Genomic DNA, 22,722 nt, shown 5'->3' with positions numbered 1-22,722 from the left:
GGCACAGGCTCTGCTCTGGCTCTACATCTGCACCCTGGAGTCCAAGCTGGAGAAGGCATCTCCTTCAACCTGGCGACAGAGACCGGTGAGGACGCTGGGGGGGTCGGGCCCTTCGTGAAGAGGCTCTCCAGGAGCGCCTGGTTTCGGGTCAGGGTGTCTCAGGCCCGTGGTGTGCCCTCAGCTCTGTCCAAAAGCCTGGACGACGGCTCCGTCTTGTGGAAGCAGCTCCTGGCGACGCCGGGCGTCCCGGCCGTGCGCAGCCCCGAGCAGGCTGTAGCCTCCCTGCACCTCCCAGAAGCTCTCTACAAGCTGATGGCCAAGGTAACGCTGCTGGGGAGCCTCCCCCCTGCCCACCTCTCGCTGGAGCTCCGGCAGCAGATCTTTGTGCAAGGTCAGTTGCTGGGGGATGTTTAAAACACTCCTTCTCCGTGGCTCTGTGAGCACCAGGCTGACAGGGGTCGTGGGCAAAGCTCCGTGCAAACATTTGACCTCTGGGTTTCTCCAAACCAGCCCGTTTGGGGTGAGGAGAGGGAATTTGGGGGAGTCACTCCATGCTGGGGCTTGGGAAGGTCTTGGTTGGTGCTGATACCCACGACTGCCCCCGCGCAGGGTGGAAGACTCCCGAGGCGGCTCTTGCCGAAGCCCACAAGCTCTTCCACGGCATCATCCTCCTGCTGATGGGCAGTGATGTGCTGGGCTGTCAGACAACGGCATCCAACGTCCAGTTTGTGGGTTATGGTGAGCTGGTTGCTTGCGTAGACCGAAAGCCAACTGCTCCTCTGGAAAGAGTAGGGCTCCTTTCCTGCCTCTCCGGGAGGAGCAGCTCCAGTCACCTTCCTGTCCTCCCTCGCAGGGGACAACCTGCTGCTGAAGTGGCGAGTGCTGGCTGACACGCTGACCTGCTCGGAGCACCTCGTGGCTCTCCTCAGCAGGTTGGAGGTGGTGTGTAAAGCCAAAGCCTTCTGCTTGGAGGCTGTCAAGCTGGCCGTGAAACTGCAAGCCACCCAGTGGTGAGTTGACCGTTGAGGCGGGGGAAAAGCCTGGCCCTGAGCTTGGGGGATGCTTGGTTAGGGATGAGCTGCTCTGTGGCCGCAGGGGACACTGGTGTCTGTGTCCCTTGGTGGGGGACTGGCACTTGTAGGAGGGTTTGGCACCTTCTCAGCTTGGTCTGGAGCAAGCAGCTGCTCTGGGGTGCGTTATCCCATGAATTCAGCTTCCATGAATTCAGCACCCTGGAGACCCTACAACAAGGTGCAGCATTAAGTATTTTATTATCTGTGCAGTGTCTGTGGGTGTGTCCCCATCGTCCCCATCCTGGTCCCCCAGCGGGTCAGGGTCCTGGCTGCCCCTGGGCATGGCTGCAGGTGTGGAGGGGTGAGATACTTCCTCCACATGGTGACCCTGACCTCCCAGGATGCTCTCCACCTCCCCAGGGTCATCCCCCCCAGTCTCAACCCCCACATGGTGTCCCCAGCCTCCCAAGAAACACTTCTGTCCCCAGATGTCCCCCAGCCCCACTCCCAGGGTCTCTCCCTGATGCCAGGATTTCCCCCTCTATCCTGAGCCCCCCTCCCAGCCCCAGGACACCCCCCCCACACCTCTCAGCATGGCGGGTGCCTGGGGAGACACTGGGAAGGGCCGGCGCTGCCACCTCAGAGTCCCGCTGGGGCAGGGTGCTGAAGGAGATAGAAGGGCCTGTTATCGGGGGGGGCTCTGGCTGGGTGGGCTTGAGTGCCCGACCACCCTGTGCAGTGTCCATTCCCCCATCACCTCCCTGTGCAGCGCACACCGGTGATGTCCCTGCCCTACGCAGGGCCCCTGACCTGGCTGCCCACGCATGCGAAGGCCCCAGCGATGCCCCATGCACCGGGCATTCCCCATCCTATGCCGCCCTGGGGGGGAGGCCTGGAGGAGTCCCGTACACTCCACGCTGCACTGCAGCTCAGCCTGGCCTCTCCCCACAGGACCTGGCCTCTCCCCACTGTCCCGCCTGGAGCTGGAGCGCAAGGTCGAGCTGTTGGTGGACGAGATGGGATTCCTCAAGGAGCTGCATGAGGAGGTGGGGGATATGGGGGTGGGCAGGGCAGGGGGGACACCGGGGTCAGGTCCATGTGTGGCGGTGTGATGGCCCGCGTGCCCAGAGAGGAGCTGTGGGGCCTGGAGGTGAGCGCCCCGAGCCCGCCGGCACCGGTGGAGGTCTTCATTGCCGTGAAGACCCTGCAGGAAGCCGAGGAGTGGTACAACTCGAAGGTACCCGGGGCTGGAGGATGAGTTTGGGGAGATCAGGACCTGGGGTTTGTACGGGGGTGGGGGGGGCAACCGGACGCCTGGGTCCTCTCCCTGGCTCTGCCTCCCCCCCACATTTGGGGACAAGGAGGTGCCTGGGGAGATGGGGGACACCCTGGGAGTTGAAACTCGAGGGGACATGACCCTGCAGGTCAGGGAGGTTGGGGAACCCTGGGGAGGTGGCAAGGGGGGCCTGGACAGGCTGGGGGGTTCCCTGGAGAGGAGAGAGGGTCCCCACCTGCCCTGACTGTGGGGACTCCCCCCAGGAGGAGAGCGTGGTGCAAGACTTTAAGGGGGACAAGGACCAGCGGGACCCGGAGGTGGCAGCTCCGGCTCTTCCCAGCATCTCCTGAGGCTCCGGCGATGATGAGGTGGTGGAGTCCGAATGTCCCCCCTACAACGTCCTGTTGCAATGTCTGTCCCCACCTCCCCTGTAGCCCCCTTTCAGCACCGGAAGACCACAACAAGCTCTCCCGGGAGCCTTCTCTTCTCCAGGCTGAGCAACCCCGACTCTCCCAGCCTGTCCTCATAGCAGAGGGGTTCCAGCCCCCCCCGACCATTTCTGGGGCCTCCCCTGGACCCCCTCCAATGGGTCCAATCCCAAGAGATTGAGGTGACTTCAGAAGTGAAACCCAGTAAGAAATCAAGAGACCACTGGCCAGAATTAAGGGGTTGGACCTGGGGATGGGGTGCTGGGTGGTACGGGTGTAACTGGGGGGCATGTGTGGGGGTAGGGGTCCCTCTCCGGAGGCAGCCAGCTCGAGCTGTCACCCGAGAACTCCTCAAAGAGGGATGGGAAGCCTTCCCTGGGACTCTGCCTTCTCAGCGGGATCCCAGGGTCGGCCCCTGTTAGGGTGGCCGGCGTGCGTAAATCCCTAAGAGTGGTGAAGGTGCCTTCCGAGTGCCGCTTGGTGTTGGAGGTGAAGCTTTGGGCACTTTGGGATTCGTACGACTGCCATCTGCTCGGGAGGGAAGGATGGGGGGAGAAAAGGTGGTTTAATGCACGTGGTGGCATCTGGCAGCCTCCCTGCAGGAGGTGGCCAGGGCAGGGGCTGTGTCCTGCAAAGTACTTCACTGTGTGGAGCATCCTCCAGAAAAGCCGTAATAAATCCATAGAAATAATTTTGGGTTTCAGGGGGTCTGCCAAGCCCGGCCAGGCTTGTTCCTGACATCAGGTATATGCACTATCCCGTCCCATATCATTTGCCCGACGTCTTGCTCGGCTGCGGTGGGTTCGTGCCTCCGCCCTGGTCCCTGCTTGCTGCTCCTGGGAGGGAGCGTGGTGCTGCCCCGAGGTTTTGCTCAACCTCCTCCAGCTCCAGGATGGAGAGCTGATGTTGAGGTTCACGGCAGAAGGTCCCCAAAGGCTTTTCCTGCCACGCAGCCGCCAGCGTGGAGTGGGGCTCAGCACCGTGCCCGAAGCATGGGCTGAGACAGGTGAGAAATCCTAGGGGGGGACATGGCAATGTCCCTGCGTGGGCTGGTAGAGAGCCAGAAGGGAGCTCGTCTGGACAAATACAGAAGAACGAGGCACATTGTAATAGTGAGGCTGCCCAATCGTCACCCTTTATTTGCTGAAAACCAGACTGCTGGGTGCCTGTCAGCAAGCACTCATTACTCTGGTTTGATTTCTTCAGAGGTTGGTAGTACAGAAGGGAGGAAAAGGCACTCACCTTCTGCAAAGAGAACCGTTCCCCGAAAAGCCGGACCTTCCTCCTTTGCTCCAGTGATTTCTGATTTCAGTTTTACAAGCAATTACTGCTTTCAGCCTCCCAACAAAAGCAGCTTCGAAGCAGCCAACCGGAGCTTTGTGCTTAGGAAATAGTGCTAAGCGGAACAACTCTGGCTGCTCCAAAACTCCAAAGTGAGCGATGCAAAGCTCGGCATCCCCTTGCCCAGCCCAGTTTTGACAATGTGATGTTTTGCAGGCACCTGTCAGCAGCGGAGAAGGACGGAGAGGGAAGGCAAAGCGTTTGCAAGTGCTGGTGCCCATGCTGGGATGGGATAAACTGCTTTCCGGAGGCTTCTCACCTCCCTGCTCTATCCCATCCCAAGGCCACCGGTCCGCAACCCCACAGCTCTACGAAACCCTTAACTCCTCCAGCAATTTCCTCAACAAAATAAGCGCTCCGAGTCCATTTGAGTGGCCTAACCGGGACCGAGTGAGTTCTGAGGGGGGCCGTTTCCTTCGGTGGCATCTCCGTGCAAGGCTTGCCGCGATTTCGAGGATGCTGCAACAGAAGGGCGATGGGACGCTGAGAGCATCTTGCCGCAGAGCCGGAGGTGCTCACTTGTCCTGTTTCCTCCTATGTTTCCTCCTAATGTGTATTTTGCCCCGTAAGGCGTATTTTCCCCAAGGCTTTGCACCTCACTCATATTTTGGCAGCTTGTGCTTTTAAATACACCCAAATGCTGCTTATGCCTTTCGGCCCAGCAGGATGCGGCATTTACAGCCCTTTTCTCTATTCCGGCTAGTTTTTGCTCAAAACAGAGCTGGTTTCTCGCCATCCACTAAGTTTTCCAAGCGGGAAGAGTCCTGGGGTGCGTGGCTTTAAATAACTGCCTGGATACGCATCACCGATTGTGATGCCATAAACGGTCACTTGTTGTGTCTCTGGAGTTGGTGCACACTGGGTGCCGCTGAGCTCCTCTCGGTGAGAGCTGTCCAGGTGTCCCGGGGGACTCTGGCCCCCTGATTGATCTGGAGGTTCAATTATCCCCCCAAACCGGTGACCGACGTGAGGATGAACCAGAACGGGGCTTACAAAATGACACTTCTGGAAGAGTTACAGGTAGCACAGCCGAAGGGCTGAGCATCCCCCAAACAGGGGGAAAACTCTCCCCGAAATCCCATTGGCATTTCCCTGGAGGGCAGAAGGATGGGCAGGGGGAGATGCTTTGCACTGGGGAGGGCTGCCAGGGGCAGGTTTAGCATCCCTGGTCGCAGCACGGAGGCAAAACGGTGTCTAAGAGAGAAGGAGACTTGCCGGCAGGACGTAAGGGAGCTCTAGACGCCCAGCCCCAACTTTTACCTTCTTCTCATTGCTAAACAGAGGCATGACGAGGAGGCACTGATTGACCAGGGGAGAAGGAGCAACGGTGCCAAGATTCACTATGAGAAGGAGGAGTTGGAAGGTGAGTCTCTGCTGAGATGCTGGTAGAGGGGCCACCAGCCCAGCGCCTTTTCCCGTTGCACAAAGTCCCTACAACGTCCCTCACTCGGTGTGACATCATGTGCAGCAAAACGTGCCGTGCTTCTTAATAAAGCAGCACAGTTATTTTCACGTGTTTTAATATTACGGCTTTTCAACAGAGGGGAAAAGCCCCCGCGGAGGTCACGGTGTGAGCTTTAGCTATTGGGCTGGATAATTCACGGCTTGTTTACTCGCAGAGGCTGCTCCTGGCTTGGAGAGGTCTGGAGAATAATTGGACAGCTGCAGGCGCGAGGCTGTGCTTTTCTTCTTTTCTTCTGGAGTTCCTTATCATGGGACTGATTGGATCTTCTCTTGTCGCCTTGTGCCATACAAAGATTTTAAAAAGAATTCCCTTCTGTCACTGCTTAATGAGCAAGGCTGAGTGTTGGCCAGCCCAAGCTGGAATTTGAGAAGAGGTTGGATGCTTTCAGGGCACTTTTGGGGGAGCCATCACTTGTTGTTGCTCTGTTGTTGCAAAGTTCGAGTAAAACAGGCTTGGAAAAAAGGAGAGGTCTGTGACATGCAGGGATCCAGTGAAAACAAAATTGGTGTTTCCTCCTGGGACGGCTGCACTGATTTAACCGTGGTGTCTGCGTCATCCATCTCCCCAATATCGTGAGCGATGCAAATGCTGCTTTTTTGCAGGCCACCGGACCCTGTACGCCGGCGTGCAGATGCCGCTGGTGGGGCAATGCCACCGGCATCACCGACCCCACAAGCAGAAGCATCGGGAACAGGAGGAGGACTGTGCCCCGACGGAGCAGGGCTACCACTGTAAGTCCCGCCACCACGTTCACTAAACTCCTTGGGGCTACATGGGCGCTGGGGTCTTCTGCAAGCAGGTCCATGTGGCTAGTTTGAGTGACTTGCTGTTCTTCCGAGGGAAAGTGGCATTATTTAACAAGACCCTCTTTTTCAAAACTTTCATCTTTTTTTTTTGAGGTAGTTAAATGTATAATGGATTTAGGCTCATCTTCCTCAGCGGGATGCCTGCTTTAAAAATGGAAATGTGGGGAAGGAAAGCTGCCCATCCTTGTGCAGGGGTGGAATAGATGCTTCTCCTTCTCGGTGGCTCTGTGCAAGCCCCAACAGAGCCAGGGGAGAGGGGCCGGCCCAATATTTGTGGCTGAACTGGTGCTGATCTGATGCCTGCTTTGCACGTGAGCGTGATGGGCCATATTCGAGCATGGTAACGGGACGGGTCTCTGTGTTCTGCCCCCAGGCACCCCGTCCCAGCGGGTGCAGTTCATCCTCAGGACCAAGGAAGACGAGCAGCATGTCCCTCACGCCTTGTTCATTGAGCTGGATGAGATCTGCGTGAAAGAGGGCGAAGATGCCGAGTGGAAGGAAACGGCAAGGTAAATCCCTGCTGCTGGCTGCAGTGGGAGAGAAGTTCCTGCGCGCCGGCAGAGCCCGCGGTCTCTGTTTTCCACTCCTCAGGACGCAAAGCTTTTGCAGCTGTAGGTGCCGATGGGAGGAGCCGTATCCCCTTGCTACCTGTAGCTCTGTTAAAGGGGTTGGAGAGCTGGGGCTGTTTCCTTGCAATGGGGCTGACCACACCTGATGTCCGCAGGTGGCTGAAGTTTGAGGAGGATGTGGAAGACGGCGGCGAGCGCTGGAGCAAGCCCTATGTGGCCACGCTGTTCTTGCACAGCCTCTTTGAGCTGAGGAGCTGCATCATCAATGGCACGGTGCTGCTGGACATTAGTGCCAACAGCATCAAAGAGATCGCAGGTACTGTGGGTGCCGCGTCCCTCCGGGAACGGTCGAGCTTGGCTCGCCGCTGTGCCCTTCCTTCCCAGATCAAACCCTGCCTCATTTTCCTGTGCCATGCTCAGATCTGATCCTGGGCCAGCAAGAACAGCTCACGGAGTTTGATGAGCGCACGCGGGCAAAAATTCAAGAAGTTCTTTTGAAGAAGCACCACCATCAGAACGAGAAGAAAAGAAACAGCCTTCTCCCCATCGTCCGCTCGTTTGCTGATGTGAGCAAGAAGGGGTCGGACCTGCACCTCCTCGACAAGCCAGGTGAGGGTTCCTGCAGGGCTTTGGCACCCAGTGAAGGTTTCTGTAGGGCTTTGGCATCCGGTGAAGGTTTCTGCAGGGCTTTGGCAGCAGATGAGGGTTTCTGCAGGGCTTTGGCCCCATTAGGTTTGTCCTAGCAAAGCAGAAGCATCCCAATTGCTCCTTGTCCGTCTTTCTGAGTGTCTTTCTTTTTTCTACCAGCTCAAACACTTACCCCTCATCCTTCTCCCACCACTGTGGAAGCTAAAAATGGGGTGAACCATGAGACCAGCACAACGGATTTAAGCAAGGTGAGACACTCATAGCTTTCTTAGGCCTTCAGGGCCGAATTTGCTGTTGCAACCTTGGCTGCAGAGGGAGCTGCAGGGTGCTGTGGGCTTTGCTTTTGGGGTAATTGCCTGAAAATGGCTTGTCGTGCCCAGGCGGAGCTGCACTTCATGAAGAAAATTCCCAGCGGGGCTGAAGCGTCCAACGTGCTCGTAGGAGAGCTGGATTTCCTTCGCCAGCCCATCGTGGCATTTGTCCGCCTGACCCCGGCTGTCCTCCTCTCGGGCATGACGGAAGTTCCCATCCCAACAAGGTCTGAACGAGAAGCACAAAGTTTTTATTTCAAACCCCCCCAACAAAACATCAGATGGCATGCATCAGTTTGGCATCCCAAGGGAACAAGGCCAGCGGGAGCCAGCACGTTTCTGCCAGCCACGTCTCCTTGCCTTCATTTCCCCCTTCCCTGCTGTAGCTTTTAAACCCATTGGCCAACGTGAATGAGAGTTGGCCCCAAAATGAAATTTGCGATGGGTTTTGATGAATTTCCAATTCATCACCGGAGTCGGTGAGCCTCCGTGTCCCCTCTCGAGCCGTGCTCTGGGCTGGGAGCTGCCAGGGATTTCCTTGGGTGCTCTTTGAGCCATGACACGTTCGTCTCTCTCCTTTTGTTTGTCTTGCCCAGGTTCCTGTTTGTTTTGCTTGGACCAGAAGGAAAAGCCCATCAGTACCATGAGATCGGCAGGTCCATGGCTACTATCATGACGGATGAGGTGCGACGTGAGAAGGGATATCTCTGGGTCATTTTTGGCTTTCTTTACCTCTCCCTGTCTCTGTAGTAGTGAGCAAGAGCGTTTGCTGTCCCCGCTGCCGGCAGCTCTCCAAATAGCCCACCCTTCGTTCGCACCCCAAAGCAAACACGCACGTTTGCATCACCCCACATCCTGGAGGCTGAAATCCCACCCGGGGTGCATCCTGCACCTCGTCCTTCTCCCCGGGGTCCCCAGCACGCTGTCCCCAGTGGTGGCATTGCCAGGGCCAGTAAAACTTGTCCTCTTTAAGCAACAGGCTGCGGTGTGCCATGGGGGATGGGGGGCCTCGTGGAGGAGAGGATTACAAGGAACACGATGGACAGATTTTTCCTTTTGGGGGAATACTTCCTGCCATTGCCAGCAGGAAATTTGGGGGAAATTATCTTGCGTTTAGCCAAGTGCTTATTGCACTGCTTAGGGCATGCGAGATGGCTTGTCCTCTGAGCAGGTTGTCTCCTACGGGCAGGTTTTCCATGACGTCGCCTATAAAGCCAAGAACCGGGCTGACCTCGTGGCCGGCATCGATGAGTTTCTGGATCAGGTCACGGTCTTGCCGCCTGGAGAGTGGGATCCATCGATCCGAATCGAGCCCCCGAAAAACGTCCCTTCGCAGGTGGGTGCTGCGGTGGAGGGAGGTGCGAGGGGGACGGGCAGGACGGCAGGCAGCTAGGGATGCTGTTCAGGGGTCCAGATTCACAAGGTCCCTGTTTGACACAGTCACATGGCCAGACCAGAAGCAAAACAAGCCAGTAGTTACAAATAGCTGTCTTTCTTATTTCCATTTGAACAGGAAAAAAGGAAGATGCCAGGAGCTCTCGATGACAGTGCTTCTGACAGTGAGCCAGAGAAGCACAGCGGTCCTGAACTGGAGCGGACGGGAAGGTGCAAGCTTTGATAGTTTGGGGTGTTTTTTTCTGCTTGCCTCCCAAATCTGAGCATGCACCTTGCCTTTGAGCAGGTTTTTGGGGTTAGTTGGTTCAGTGAAGGGGCTCCACATGCCCAGCTGGGTCCCTGGGCTGGGCAGGTGGGAGATGTGGGCAGCTGGGCTCAGCCACAGCATCATTGCACACAGGTCTTCTTGATTTGGGGTGGAAGCAGATGTGCAAATACCTCCAGGTAGAGCTCTGCTGCTTCTCAGAGCAAGGGAGTGTTGCAATAAGAGGGGATGGGCTCTCAGGTTAGGTCTTGTTTTTTCTTTTTTCTTTTTTCTCTTTTTTTTTTTTTTTTGTTGGAGGGCGTTTTGGCGTGCCTCAGTTTCTAGTGGGTGTAAAAAGGGAGAAGGAGACGGCTTCTTTTCAGCACTGAAAATTACTCCATGCTTGTGATTGCCCTTCTGCAGCCAAGAAAAGTCCATGTGGTCTTGCAGGAGAACAGTCTCTATTTTGTCCTTCTTCCAGGCTCTTTGGAGGTTTGATCCTGGATGTGAAGCGAAAAGCCCCGTGGTTCTGGAGCGACTTTCGGGATGGTCTGAGGCTGCAGTGTCTGGCGTCCTTCCTCTTCCTCTACTGTGCCTGCATGTCCCCTGTCATCACCTTCGGGGGACTGCTGGGGGAGGCGACCGATGGCCACATAGTGAGCAGCTCTCTCTGTTGGGTGGCACGGGGGAGGATAAAACTCATGCAAAAGTCCTTGCTGCAGTGAGTTTGCTCTGGGTTTTTTTTTCCCCTAATGCTTTCTGTACTCACTGCTGCCTCTCTTCCCCGGACAGAGTGCCATGGAGTCGCTGCTGGGCGCCTCCATGACCGGCGTGGTGTTTTCCCTCTTTGCTGGCCAACCTCTCACCATCCTCGGCAGCACCGGACCCGTGCTCGTCTTTGAGAAGATCCTCTACAAATTCTGCAAGTAAGGCTGGTTGCTGCGGCCGGGTGCTGTGAGAGCCTTCAGAAGGCAGCGGGGATGGAGAACAGATGTTTGTCTTTCATTTCTCTCAGCGGCAGTTGTTCGATTGAAGTTGTCTTGTGTGTCACAGATGCTGCACGCTGCTGCTTTAGTATGTGATGGTGCGAGAGCCCTGGCTCTCTGAAGGATGGATGGGGTCATTTGGGGGTTTTAGGCTTAAAGCGAAGCAGCTGGAGGAGGAGAAACCACAAGGATGTGGATGCCCAAGATGGGCTGCACAAGGAAGAGGAGACAAATCACTCTGGTTTGGGAATGGGGGAAGATTTGCTTCCCTCTGAGTACAAAACAAGGCACTTTTTAGCCTGATTGTTGCTGGAAGTGGAAATACAGTTTGCTCAAGTAGCCAAATAGTCTACTGCTGAAATGTTGTGAGTTTGGATGATTTCATTGAAAAAGTAGGAGTTTTTCATGTGAAATGGGTATTTTCCATGACAGTCCTTCTGCTGTGATGACTTCGATGTGAGATGAACCACCCTTATTGCAATTTAAATTTATCATTAAGCCCCAACTTGGAGCCTCTTGCTGGCCTTTCCACCCTTGGTTTTATTTTGGTTTCCCAGGGAGTACACGCTCTCCTATCTCTCTCTGCGGGCATGCATCGGGCTGTGGACCGCCTTCTTCTGCATCGTGCTGGTGGCCACCGACGCCAGCTCTTTGGTGTGCTACATCACCCGCTTCACCGAAGAAGCCTTCGCCTCCCTCATCTGCCTCATCTTCATCTACGAGGCTCTAGAGAAGCTGAGTCACCTGCGGGAGACCTACCCTGTGCACATGCACAGCCAGCTCGACTTCCTCACCATCGACTAGTGGGTTTTTTCCTCCTAAAACGCCCCTGCCCCTTGGCAGGAGCTCAGGGCTGCACCTGCATCGCCTCTCCCTTACCCGTGTCTTGGCTTCTCTCCTCCCAGCTGTAAGTGTGAGGCACCGACGCATCCCAGCAATGAAACCCTGCGTTTCTGGGAGAGCAACAAGATCAACGTGTCTGGCATCGCCTGGGAAAACCTCACGGTGACCGTAAGTGCCCCGAGCCACTGCTTCCTCGTGCCGCGGCCACGGGGTCCGGGGGCATTCGCGTGGTGCGCAAGTCGGAGCCCTTCAGGTGGTGATGGGCTTCCAGCTGTGCTAGTGCTGCTCTGAAAAGTCATTGCTTAAATCTAATGGGTGGTTTTAACCCGCTTGGTCCTGGGAAGGAGCGTCCACCTTGTCCAGTCCACCTTGTGCCCAACATCGTGGGTAATAACTGTCCGCCTCCTCAACGCGGTGGCAGGACAATATTTCTGACCGGCAGCAGAAATAACCCCCTCGTTATGCAAGGTTTCCTTGCCACATGTGCACTGCCTTTGTGTCCTGATGCTCTGTTTCTCCAGGAATGTCGGTATTTGCATGGAGAGTTTCAAGGACCTGCCTGTGGACCCAATGGCCCCTACACGCCTGACGTCCTCTTCTGGTGCTGCATCCTCTTCTTCTCCACCTTTGTGCTGTCGAGCTTACTGAAGAAGTTTAAGACCAGCCGATACTTCCCAACCAGAGTAGGTAGAAGACGGTGGCCAGCAGCAGTCTCCACGCTCATTTCCCAAAATGGCTTTTCTGGAGCACTAAGCAGTATTTGCCACCACTCGGTCGAGCTGGGAAACGTTGACCTTGAAGGCCAAGCTCTCCATCAGCGTGGATGTCCCTCACTCATTTCCATGAGCGCAAAAGGATCGTAGCATTTCCCACCTGCCTGGCGACCTGTCCTGGAGCCATCTCTTGCTCAGGCAGTGGGAAATCAGGTCTTCCACAGTTACTTTTTTTCACCTTCTGTGCATTATGTGCTCAAGGGGAAGGCTGATTCAGCTGAGGAGCTGCCATAGCAAACGACACTATTTCTTCCTTTTGAGGAACAAATGATGCCTCAGTGCCTTATTCCCGTTTTAGCTGTGAGCGTGGCTGTCGTGGCAGACATCTGCTTCCTTATTTTGTAATTTTATTTTTTTTTTTAAGGTTTCAATTAAGACAACCCTTTTCCACCTAATTAAACATTTTGTATTGCCTGGCACCAGATCTCACAGGCACAAACACAGCAACGGTATCTAACCAAGGGATTTGGCTGCATGTCCTCAGCATGGAGGGGTTTTGTTAACCGGTCTTAATGGCGTTGACGTCCCTCACTTTTCCATGTCATGTTGTGGCCCCCTTCGCGACGCCCCCTTCAGCTCTGGTTTCTTGCCCCAGGTACGGTCCACAGTAAGCGACTTTGCTGTTTTCCTCACCATCGTCGTCATGGTGCTCATGGACTTCATGATTGGGATCCCATCACCGAAGCTCCACGTCCCCCATATGTTCAAGGTAACGGGGTGTTTTGGCAGGGAGCTGGTTTCAGCCCTTGGGGATGCCACAAGGTGATGCCGGGGCAGGACAGGGCTGAGTCCGGAGGAGATGCTGGTGGTGCGACCATCTCCTCTTCTGCCTCCAAGCGCATTGTTTCCTTCGGGAAAGGAGAAGACAGCCCCAAAACTAGATACCTCCAGGAGAAGTATCTGTAGGTGCTTGCAAAGAGGGCAGCGGCAGTGCTGAACCCCAGGGTGACGTGAAGCCAGGACTGGGAGGTGCTCTGACATGGGAATGGAGGGGAAAAGCAAAGCCAGTGAGGTGGCTGGGCTGGGAGATGATGCTGATGTGTGTGCTTTGTTGCAGCCTACCAGAGACGACCGCGGGTGGTTCATCAACCCCGTAGGACCCAACCCTTGGTGGACGGTGTTGGCTGCGCTCATCCCAGCTCTGCTCTGCACCATCTTGATCTTCATGGACCAGCAGATCACTGCTGTTATTGTGAACAGGAAGGAGCACAGGCTGAAGGTAAGGGGCTGCAAGAGATGAGCCCATCCCCAACCCACTCCGGGCTGCAGGCACGGGGAGAAGCTCCTATTCCAAATGCTTTGGGAAGGCATTGGTTTGGGACAACGTCAGGCTGCGTGGCAGGATGCTCTCCTGCATTAATGATGACACAGGGAGCAAACGACAGGGAGTTCAGATGAGCAGCCTTTCAGAGGAGCAAAATAATCTTGGAGCAATAGAGAAGCGTGGTTTTGTTTTAAAATGTCAGCAGTGGATGGGGGATCGAATTGTGTTGACGCGCTGCCAGGGATAACTCAGAGTCACATCCTACTTGCAAGTGGTGGAAATTTCTTTATGAAGGAAAAAACCCGGTCTTTTTTTTTCTTTTGAGAAGTAGCTATCGCACAACCAAATCCACTTTGTCTGAACTCCTGCCACCTTTTCATGCAAGGGGCTTGCACAAAGAGCAGATACCTCCTTATTTGTTTCCGAGGCGTGTTTTAAATTCTCAAGAAGTTGACTTGCGCTCTAGCGGGGTTTGAGCCTGACTTGCGACGTTGTCCTTGCTCTTGTGCTGTGGGACGCTCATCTCCTTGTTTTGCTTCCCGCAGAAAGGATGTGGGTACCACCTGGACCTTTTCATGGTGGCCGTGATGCTCGGGGTGTGCTCCGTGATGGGGCTGCCCTGGTTTGTGGCTGCCACCGTCCTGTCCATCACCCACGTGAATAGCCTCAAAGTCGAGTCTGAGTGTGCAGCTCCAGGAGAACAACCCAAGTTTCTGGGGATACGAGAGCAGAGAGTCACTGGCTCCATGATCTTTGTGCTCATGGGCTGCTCTGTCTTCTTCACTTCTGTGTTAAAGGTAAGAGGAAAATGCAAAACACCCAACAGCCACGAGCTTTTTGGAGGTTACCCAAAACCAGTCCCCTCTCTCCAGGCCCGAGCAGCTGTGGAGTGGAGGAGGAGGTGATCCCAAACCTTGGGGCTTGACCCACAGTGGGAAGCAGCCTCCTCGCTTACGCTTTCCAGCCGTTCAGCACGTTATCGATGGCAATTTGCTCCCCCAAATGCCTCAGCACAGCCGTTCCAGTAGCTAAACACACTGAAATCATGTCCATGGGCTTCCTTGCGTGTTCCTCCCACAAGATAATCTCCTCGCTAGGCTAAAAGGAGGCACGTCGCTTTTGCTTGTTGCTACAAGAATAAGGAGAAAGGTTTTTCTACCGTCACAGAACGTGGCATATGGTAGCATGGTCGCCTGTTTTCCTCCAACCTTTCTGGAAGATAGGATTCTGCTGATGAAAGATAACTCCAACGGTCAGCCTAAAGCAGAGCGTTAGCTCACTCGCAGGCACAAAAGCTCTGCTGGTTAAAATCCGACACGTCTCTAACCCTGTGGAAACTGGAAAGCTGTAGGCAATTTGAGGCAGTGCCTGTAGAAGAGAGTGGTACTACTGAAAATGCAATTTAAAAAAATAAATGATTGCATTCTTTCTTTCAGTTTATACCAATGCCTGTGCTTTACGGCGTCTTTCTCTACATGGGCGTGTCGTCGCTCGGAGAAATTCAGGTACGGACTTTTTTACAGCGTGCAGCATGTCCGCTGCCTGGTATTTCATCTCCGTAGAAGCAGGAAAAAAGCAGCGGCATGGGAAAAAAACCTCTCGGAAAGCAAGCAATGAAAATATTTTGTGTACGAAAAAGATTGGAGGAGGCACAGGAGGTCTATAGGGCTGGGAGGACCGGGCAAGTTGAGCGCTCCCTGTTTAAACAAAGGTTAGGGCAGGCCAGTGTTTGGTTAGGTGAAAATGGGGGAGTTGAGTGCACAGGGAAGGCAATTTCTACCACTGGTGGAAATCCTTGCTGGGAGGAGGAGCATAGTGGGATCCACGGTTTCTCATGGCGAGCGAGATCCTGAAAACTCCCTCCACGTCTCAAGAGGGCCAGAAGCTTTCCGCAGTCCCAAGGTGGCAACTTTTCCACTTTGATTTTGCAGTTCTTCGATCGCTTGAAGCTGTTTTGGATGCCGGCGAAACACCAGCCGGATTTCATCTACCTGCGGCACGTCCCCTTGCGAAAGGTGCACTTCTTCACCGTGATCCAGCTGATCTGCCTCGTCCTGCTCTGGGCCATCAAGGTGTCCCGTGCCGCCATCGTCTTTCCCATGATGGTAAGAGGCGGTGCCACTCGGCAGAGGGATGTTTGCCGCGTTGGAGTGAGATGTAGCACCACCTCTGGCCTCACCGCATCTTCCCTCTTATTCGTGCAGGTTTTGGCTCTTGTATTTGTCCGGAAAGCCATGGATTTCTGCTTCTCGAAGCGAGAGCTCAGCTTCCTGGATGACCTTATGCCAGAGAGCAAGAAGAAGAAGTTGGACGGTGCCAAAAACGAAGCCAATGAAGAAGAGGTAACGCTTGCTGGGCGCTCGGGGCTGGACATCTCCCTCGGGCTGTGAGATTGCCTGTTTCTAGCACAGCTTGTCTTTACATGTTGGGGCAAGATCAGAACTCAAAAGAAACAGATACTAATAGCCTGGATCCCACATCTTAACCTTTTTTTTCCCTGAATGAGCAGTGAGCTTAACACTTGAATAGAGGTATAATTTTTTAAATGAGTCATTTATAATAACAGATGATGATGATGATGATGGAAAGATTGGCTCGTAACAGTGTTTTTAACCCCCCCCCCCAAAAAAAATTCAGAGTGAAAGGTCTTTACCCTGCTGCGCTAATAGCTAAAGGTGCCACGAGTCAGAAGGAGAGGGCAGCATGCAATGTTTTTGCTGGGTGTTCAGTTTATTTCCACTTGGATCCAAGACAGAGAACTTGATTTGTCCCTTTTTTCTGTCAGGAGTCCCCGAAAATGATGGAAGCTGCTGCTGCTGCCGGTTCAGTTCTGCTGAAACTGGGCAAGACCAGCAACTTGGATATCCCAAAGCAAAGCAGGGACAGGTAAAGCCCCACCAAGTGCCAGGACCCCCGGCAAGATTAGTTGGAAGGTGTTTGGCACAATTTTTTCCACTTGCATCTTTCTTGAGCGTCCCATAGAAAGCAGCAGTCAGCTTGGTGGGAAAATCACATCTACGGGCAGGGCTGCAGGAGGGGATCGCAGGGCTCTGCCTCCAAGCAGAGTGGCTGCACAACTCCCATCTGACCCCAAAAAGTCGCATCCTCAGTGACTTTAGGGTAGCTGGAGATCCTCATACGTAAAAACAAGGAGTTGCAGGCATGATCTGTACCAGCAGTGGCTTAGGAGCCCACTCCAGGGCTAAACGCCTGCAAGAGCCTTTGCACGGAGCGGTAGCTCTGCAGCTCTCAGACTTGCCTCGCAAAACTCCTCATCCAGCAAAACCTGCTGTGCTTATGCTGAGCTTGGATTCTCGGGGTCCCGCTGTTCCTCTTGCTGATGCTAACGCACTTGGTGGCATCAGTTCCCGTAGTCACGGATTGCTCTGTAAAATATTTATTGCAGGACTGATCCTTGCGAGATTAATATCTCGGAGGAAGTGTTGAAAACGAGCGTGTGGAAGGCTCTCACTATGAACACAGAAACAGTCTGAATCCCGGGAGGAAAGAGGTAAAGGTTTGCATGTGAACGTGACCGTGCTCCTCTGCAAGCGACGGCTCATGCCTACAGTTTTCCCGTGCTTCGGCAGGCAGTACCGAGCAAACGGCCCGTCCCTGGGAACAGGCAGCGAGGACCGTGGCATGCAAACCAGCTCGTCACTGCCAGGGTGGTCCCACGAACAGGGTTGAACCAGCAGCAGCCGGCAGGTCTTCCACTGATGGTGCTCTCCCTCTTTTTGTCTTTTTTCCCCCCAGTTTTGCTATTTAGGAGCCTCGGCTTTGAAGGGGAGGAGTGAGAACGTGACTCAGGGACGTGCCAACGCAGAGACGGGGAGATACCGCTGTTTTCCAGTTGGAGGATTCCCATTAAAGCCATGCCGATGTTTTCAGTTCTCCTTGGTGTGCTTCAGGCATTCAGTATCTCTAGACCAGCAAACTGAGGTGCACGTGCCAGTCAATGGGAGTTCGGTGTCGTGAAGTTCCCGTGTGTACGTGCGTGTGGTGGTGTGGGTTTGTAGTGGTAGAGGGACTGCTGCCGCTTTATCATTCAGTGCTGTTTTCCTTCCTTTTAACTCCCTGGCACTCTGTAGTTTTTTCTTCTCCCCTGTCCTTGCAAAGTCTCTTCTCTCCCAGGGTGGGATGAGCCGGGAGGAAAGCGGCAAGATGCCTTTTCCTTCTCCCTTCCCCTGCCGCTATGCAGGAAGAAGCTGTGAAGCAGAGATGGCTCTCGTGCTCTCTTCAGGTTTGGGGGGGTCGTAGGGCTGTGGTGTCATCTCAGGCAGATGTGGTCGAGTCGGCTGGCCGTGGAGCCTGGGAGGAGAGGACAAGCCAGAAGAAAAGGTCCTCTTGCAGCCCTGCATCTTGCTGTGGGCTCAGCACGTGCTCCAGGCTCTCGATGTCTGCAACTGGTGCCTCGTGCCCAGCTGGGACGGGTGCACGAGCCCTCCTGCCATCGGCTTGTCCCATCCGCTGCGGGAGCCTGTTCGTGCATGAAGCCAACCCCAAATGCCAAGGGCAAACGGGTGGGGAAAAGAAACTACAGAATTGCTCTATAAGGAAGAAAGGGGTACATCCCCAAGCAGGGCCAAAATCAGACGGCTTTTACGGGATGGGGTTTTGCAAGCTGTAGGTTGACTTTTGCCAGCGTGGCATGGTGACTGTCGGAGGGGACAGCTGCTGTCCTGCAGCGCCGCGGGAGCGGTTCCCGAGAAAAGGGAGGCGGAAGCAGCTGAAGGAGTTGAAGCCTTAGGCCGCAAGAGCTGAGCAGCTCCGGGTATTCCAAAGTATTTTTCCAACCGTGTCCCCGCCTGGCCAGGGAAGTCAGTGGAGGAGGTGGTGCGTCTGGCTCCCTCTGTATAGTGTGGTGGAGGTGAGGAAAGGATTAAGGAAGAGAGAGGTCAGAGGAAGGAGGAGGGGAGTGTGTGTGGGGCTGTGCTGAGGGTGGGGTTTGGAGTAAGTGGAGGGAGAGGCTGGGGAAGAGCCCCAGGCCGGAGCTGGAAGCCAAGGGAAGGTGATGTCCCTCTGGGAGAATTAAGGGGTCGGCCTCCAGGTTGGACCTGGGGATGGGGTGCTGGGTGGTACGCGTATAATTGGGGGGCATGAGTGGGGGTAGGGGTCCCTCTCCGGAGGCAGCCAGCTCGAGCTGTCACCCGAGAACTCCTCAAAGAGGGATGGGAAACCTTCCCTGGGACTCTGCCTTCTCAGCGGGATCCCAGGGTCAGCCCCTGTTAGGGTGGACAGCATGTGTAAATCCCTAACAGCGTGCAGGGACCTCCCCCTGCAACAGGCATGGGTGTGCAAGGGCCCCCGTGCAACGGACACAGGTGTGCAAGGACCCCTGTGTAACAGGCGTGGATGTGCAGGGACCCCCGTGCAACGGGGGGCTGGTGGTGTGCCTGCAGGGAGCGTGCAACGGGTGCTGGTGGCCAGGGACCAGCGCACAACAGCTTTACGGCATGCAAGGACGCCCGTGCAATGGGGATTGGGCGTGCAAGGACGCCTGCGCCCCAGGAGTGCAGGACCGGCGCGCAAGAAGGCTGCCGGTGTGCAGCGAGGTGCCGGGATCACTGCCCACTGCAGCGCTGGCACACAGGGAAGCATGCGAGGGGGTGCGTGCGGATCGTCATGCAACGAGGCGCTGGGAGGCGGCTCTGTGTCGAGCGGGACGGCCACATGTTGGCGCAACAGAAATGCTGGCGGATGCAGAAACTCCCCCGCGCACCAGGAACAGTTCTGCAAGCGCAGCTCCACACAACGCTGCTCGGAACAAAGTTCCAGTGTGCAACTTGCATGCGCGCAGACCCCCGTGTCGGGCAGGGGGGCAGATCTGGAGCAGGTTCCCCCAAAAAACCCTGGGGGGAGGATGGGGATCTACAGAAACACACTTCATTTTGGTTTGTTTTTTAAAAAAGAGAGAAGACACCTCCCCGCGTGCTTGCGACCCTCCTGCCACCACGGAGGTGGTGGGGATGAGGCCATTTTGGGGGTCATCAGCCACCCGTGGGGGGCCACTCACCCTGCAGCAGCAGGTCAGGGTGTCCCAACGTCCCCTCCACAGTCCCTCAGGGGGTGACACCCGTCGCGGGACCCCGCCACAGCTCGGGGGCAGCATCGGCCTGTCCCGGCAGCGCAGGCAGGCGGAGCTCGGCGTCGTGGCGGCTGAGGGCGAAGAGGTGGCCGAAGGCCAGCAGCACCAGCAGCGGAGGAAACCCATGGCCAGGAAGTAGAGCCCGCAGGAGAGTTCGATGAGGAGGAAGGCGAGGAAGGACTCAGTGGGGCTCTCCTGGCCGGGGCTGGTGGAGAAGGTGAGCATGAAGAGGGAGAAGAAAACCAGGAGGACGGTGAGGGAGAGGAGGTGGACGGGCTGGAGGTGGTACCTGTTGGAGACGGCCAGGCAGTAGAGCGAGGAGCCCAGCATGCTGGCGGCCATGAAGCCGGAGAAGACGATGCCCAAGGGAGCGCTGTGGGGATCCAGGATGGGTGTCCAGAGGAAGATGAAGATGTAGGTGATGCTTTCAAACAGAGCCTGGATGCTGCTGGTCGGAGAGGAGGCACTTCAAACCGTCGCCGCAGGTTTTGGAGAAAGCTCGTTTCTTCCCGTAGTTTTCATCCCAATTTTTCACGGCCAAGACCCCCGACAGCACCAGGAGGGGGGTGGAGACCATGAACGGGGCCACCGGGCCCAACCCCAACCACTCGGCGAAGAAATTGGCCACCCCTCTGGCCCCCACGGCGATGACGTTGTTCCAAAATGCCACTCGGGAAAAGGTGATGGTGATCCACTCGGTCGGAAAATCGTACCGCTCCACGTGCTCCTGGACGTACTACGCCTCAAAGGCAGAGAAGAGCAATGCCGTGGACAAGCCCCCTAAAACCCTCCCTGCCGCCAGCACCAGATAATCCCGGGAGAGTTTGGCCAAACAACAAATCAAGTAGGTCAAGGAAAAGAGGACGCAGGATTTTTTCCGACCCAATCGAGCTACTAAAGAAGAGGAAACCAACCGGAAAAGGACGCTGGAGGCAAAACCGCAGATGTAGAGGATGGTGATCTGTCCCTCCAGGAAGCGGTAGTGCTGGTAGAGTTTGTAGAGGTAGGGTCCCTGCAGCCAGTCGGTGGCCAGTGCCGGCAGGTAGACGCAGTAGTAGCCACGCTGGAAGCGGCGGAAGGCCGGGTTGGCGTGGTGGGGGGCGGCGGGGGGGGGCGGGAGCGGCAGGCGGCCAGCTCCAGCGCCAGGCAGGCGGCCTGGAGGAGGGCGCAGGCGGCGTAGGAGGCGAGGAGCATGGCGGAGGGGAAATCACCGGCATCACCGGCGTTGGGGGGGGCTGCGGAGGTCCTGCGGGGAGGGGGAAGAGTGGGGGTCAGTGGGTCTGCGGGTGGGTGGAGGCTCCTGGGGGAAGGTGTCCCCCCAGTCAGCCGCCCCCAGCTCACCCCAAAAGGCGCCTCAGGCTTCGTCGGCCCCCACTGATCCCCCGTCACCCGCCTGCCCCAGGCAGCCCCCTCCCCACTGAGCAGCTCCCCCCACCTGCCTCAGGGCCCCCAGATCACCCCCCATGGCCCCTATACATCCCCCCTGCAGTACCCCCACAGCCCTGCCCTATACATTCCCCCGGCCCTGCCCCATAACCCCCCCTGCAGTACCCCCCCCAGCCTTGCCCTATATCCCCCTTCTGACCTATACATTCCCTCCACAGTATCCCCCTCCCCGGCCCTGCCCCATACATCCCCACGGCACAGCCCCCCACAGCCCTGCGCCCCATACAGCCGCACAAGGTGTCTCCCACCAGCCCCACAGCCCCAGGCCCCATAAGGCCTCTCTCAGGACCCCACAGACGTGGGTTGCCCACCCCACACGCTCCCCAGAGCCCCCCCACAACCCTATACGGCCCCACACACTCCTCCCGGACCCTCCATAGGCCCCACGGCCCCCCCCGTCCACACCTGCCCCTCAGCAGGGGGAGCAGCCGCGCGACAGAGCCTCCACGAACTGTTTCCGCCTGGCCCCGTGACGCAAGGTGAGGAAGGCGGCAGCGGCTGGAGCCAGGAGAGGGAACCTGGGAGGGAGCGAGAGGCTGCCGGCAGCCCGAGGCGAGGCCAGGGAAGCCAAAGGCCGCCTCAACAGGCCCCCTCAACCTCCACGTGCTGCCCGCCAGCATGGCCACGAAAAGCCAACGGGGACGAGGAGCTGACCAGCCCTGTGCACTTGGGCTGCCCTCGGCTGCGTTATGCAGGATGTGGACGCCGGGGATAGGTGTGCCCCCCCAAAACCCCCACCTCCCCAAAGACTCCCCGTGCCTTCTGGGCACCCCGATGGCCCCAAACACCCCACTTACTGCCCCCCGCCCCCCGACACCTCCAAACACCCTGGGCCCCTACAGCTACCCTGACTCCCACAATCACACAATCCCCCCGCACTCCCCAAATGCCTCCGACCCCCCCACGGGTCCCCTCTAACACCCGCCATTCCCCTGACACCCCCCACTCTCCCCAAATTCCCCATTTACTGACCCACAGACCCCCGATCCCCTCAGATTCTGTGGATTCACTCAGACTCCCCCCGGATCTCCTCAGACCTCCCCTAACCCCATCAGACCCCCCCCAGATCCCCCTGACCCCCCTCATTCTCTCCTTCAACCCCTGATCGCTTCAGACACCCCAGCCCTGCCCCGATCTCTAGTAACAGACTGGGTTTGGGGGGGGCACAGGGGCCGGGTCACACGGGGGGGCTGCCCCCGGGGTGAGCTCTGCGCACCACCCTGCCTGGTTTGGGGGGGTCACCTGCGCCCACGCGCTTCCGCACCTCCGCTTCCTTAACCTTCCCCGGCCGGTGGCTCTCCCGCCACGGGCACGGGCCTTGCTCCAGCCTTTCCCAGCCTCTCTCACCCAGCACTCCCGAAGGACGGTCGGACGGAGGGGACGGTCGGACGGAGGGGATGGTCAGCCAGAGGGGACGGCGGCAAAGGCGGCCTTCGGTGCCCCCACAACCGCCCCCTGGTGTCCCCCAGTCCCGGCAGCCATCCCACCGCGGCTCCCTCATCCCAACAGCAGCACGGCCGGCAACTGCCCGCAGGCCTCAAACCGCCACCGCCGCGGCGACCCCCACGCCGGGGAAGCCCCCACATGGGTGGGGGCACAGCGTCCGTGCCAGGGGACGCGGACGGGGGTCTGTCCCCAGGGCCCCCTCTCCACGCTGGGGGCTCCCGCCGCCCCCGTTACCTCAGCCCCGGGGGTGGCGCAGCGCCGGGGCCAGGGCTGCTCAGGCTTCCTTTGGCGCCAGGTTCTCCCTCACCAAAAACCACCTTTCCCCCTTCCCCGGACCCCCGGACCGACAACCACCATCTCCGACGGACTGGGGGGACCAC

At 57.0% G+C, this 22,722-nt stretch overlaps 2 protein-coding genes across 2 annotated transcripts; one reads left to right on the top strand and one right to left on the bottom strand.

Annotated features, from left to right (window-relative positions):
- Positions 1-6,139: 6,139 nt before the first annotated feature.
- Positions 6,140-18,222, top strand: LOC132320363 (electroneutral sodium bicarbonate exchanger 1-like). Its single transcript, XM_059832646.1, has 21 exons — positions 6,140-6,254; positions 6,703-6,838; positions 7,054-7,214; positions 7,319-7,507; positions 7,706-7,794; positions 7,927-8,084; positions 8,454-8,541; positions 9,047-9,193; positions 9,371-9,462; positions 9,978-10,152; positions 10,289-10,422; positions 11,040-11,285; positions 11,388-11,493; positions 11,847-12,008; positions 12,694-12,807; positions 13,156-13,317; positions 13,908-14,159; positions 14,799-14,867; positions 15,294-15,467; positions 15,567-15,704; positions 18,196-18,222. Exons 1-21 carry the CDS (start codon positions 6,155-6,157, stop codon positions 18,220-18,222), a joined length of 2,919 nt encoding a protein of 972 aa, XP_059688629.1. The 5' UTR covers positions 6,140-6,154.
- Positions 18,223-18,563: 341 nt separating this feature from the next.
- LOC132320359 (molybdate-anion transporter-like) lies at positions 18,564-20,644 on the bottom strand. The gene is given in 4 exon segments (XM_059832641.1): positions 18,564-18,587; positions 19,379-19,895; positions 19,897-20,555; positions 20,558-20,644. Coding segments are annotated over 4 exon segments (1,287 nt in total).
- Positions 20,645-22,722: the final 2,078 nt, after the last annotated feature.

Source organism: Gavia stellata, chromosome 35, assembly GCF_030936135.1.
Source record: "Gavia stellata isolate bGavSte3 chromosome 35, bGavSte3.hap2, whole genome shotgun sequence".
Classification (NCBI taxonomy): Eukaryota; Metazoa; Chordata; class Aves; order Gaviiformes; family Gaviidae; genus Gavia; species Gavia stellata.
Note: the sequence above shows the minus strand (reverse complement) of the source record. Positions and strands in the feature narration are given on the sequence as shown.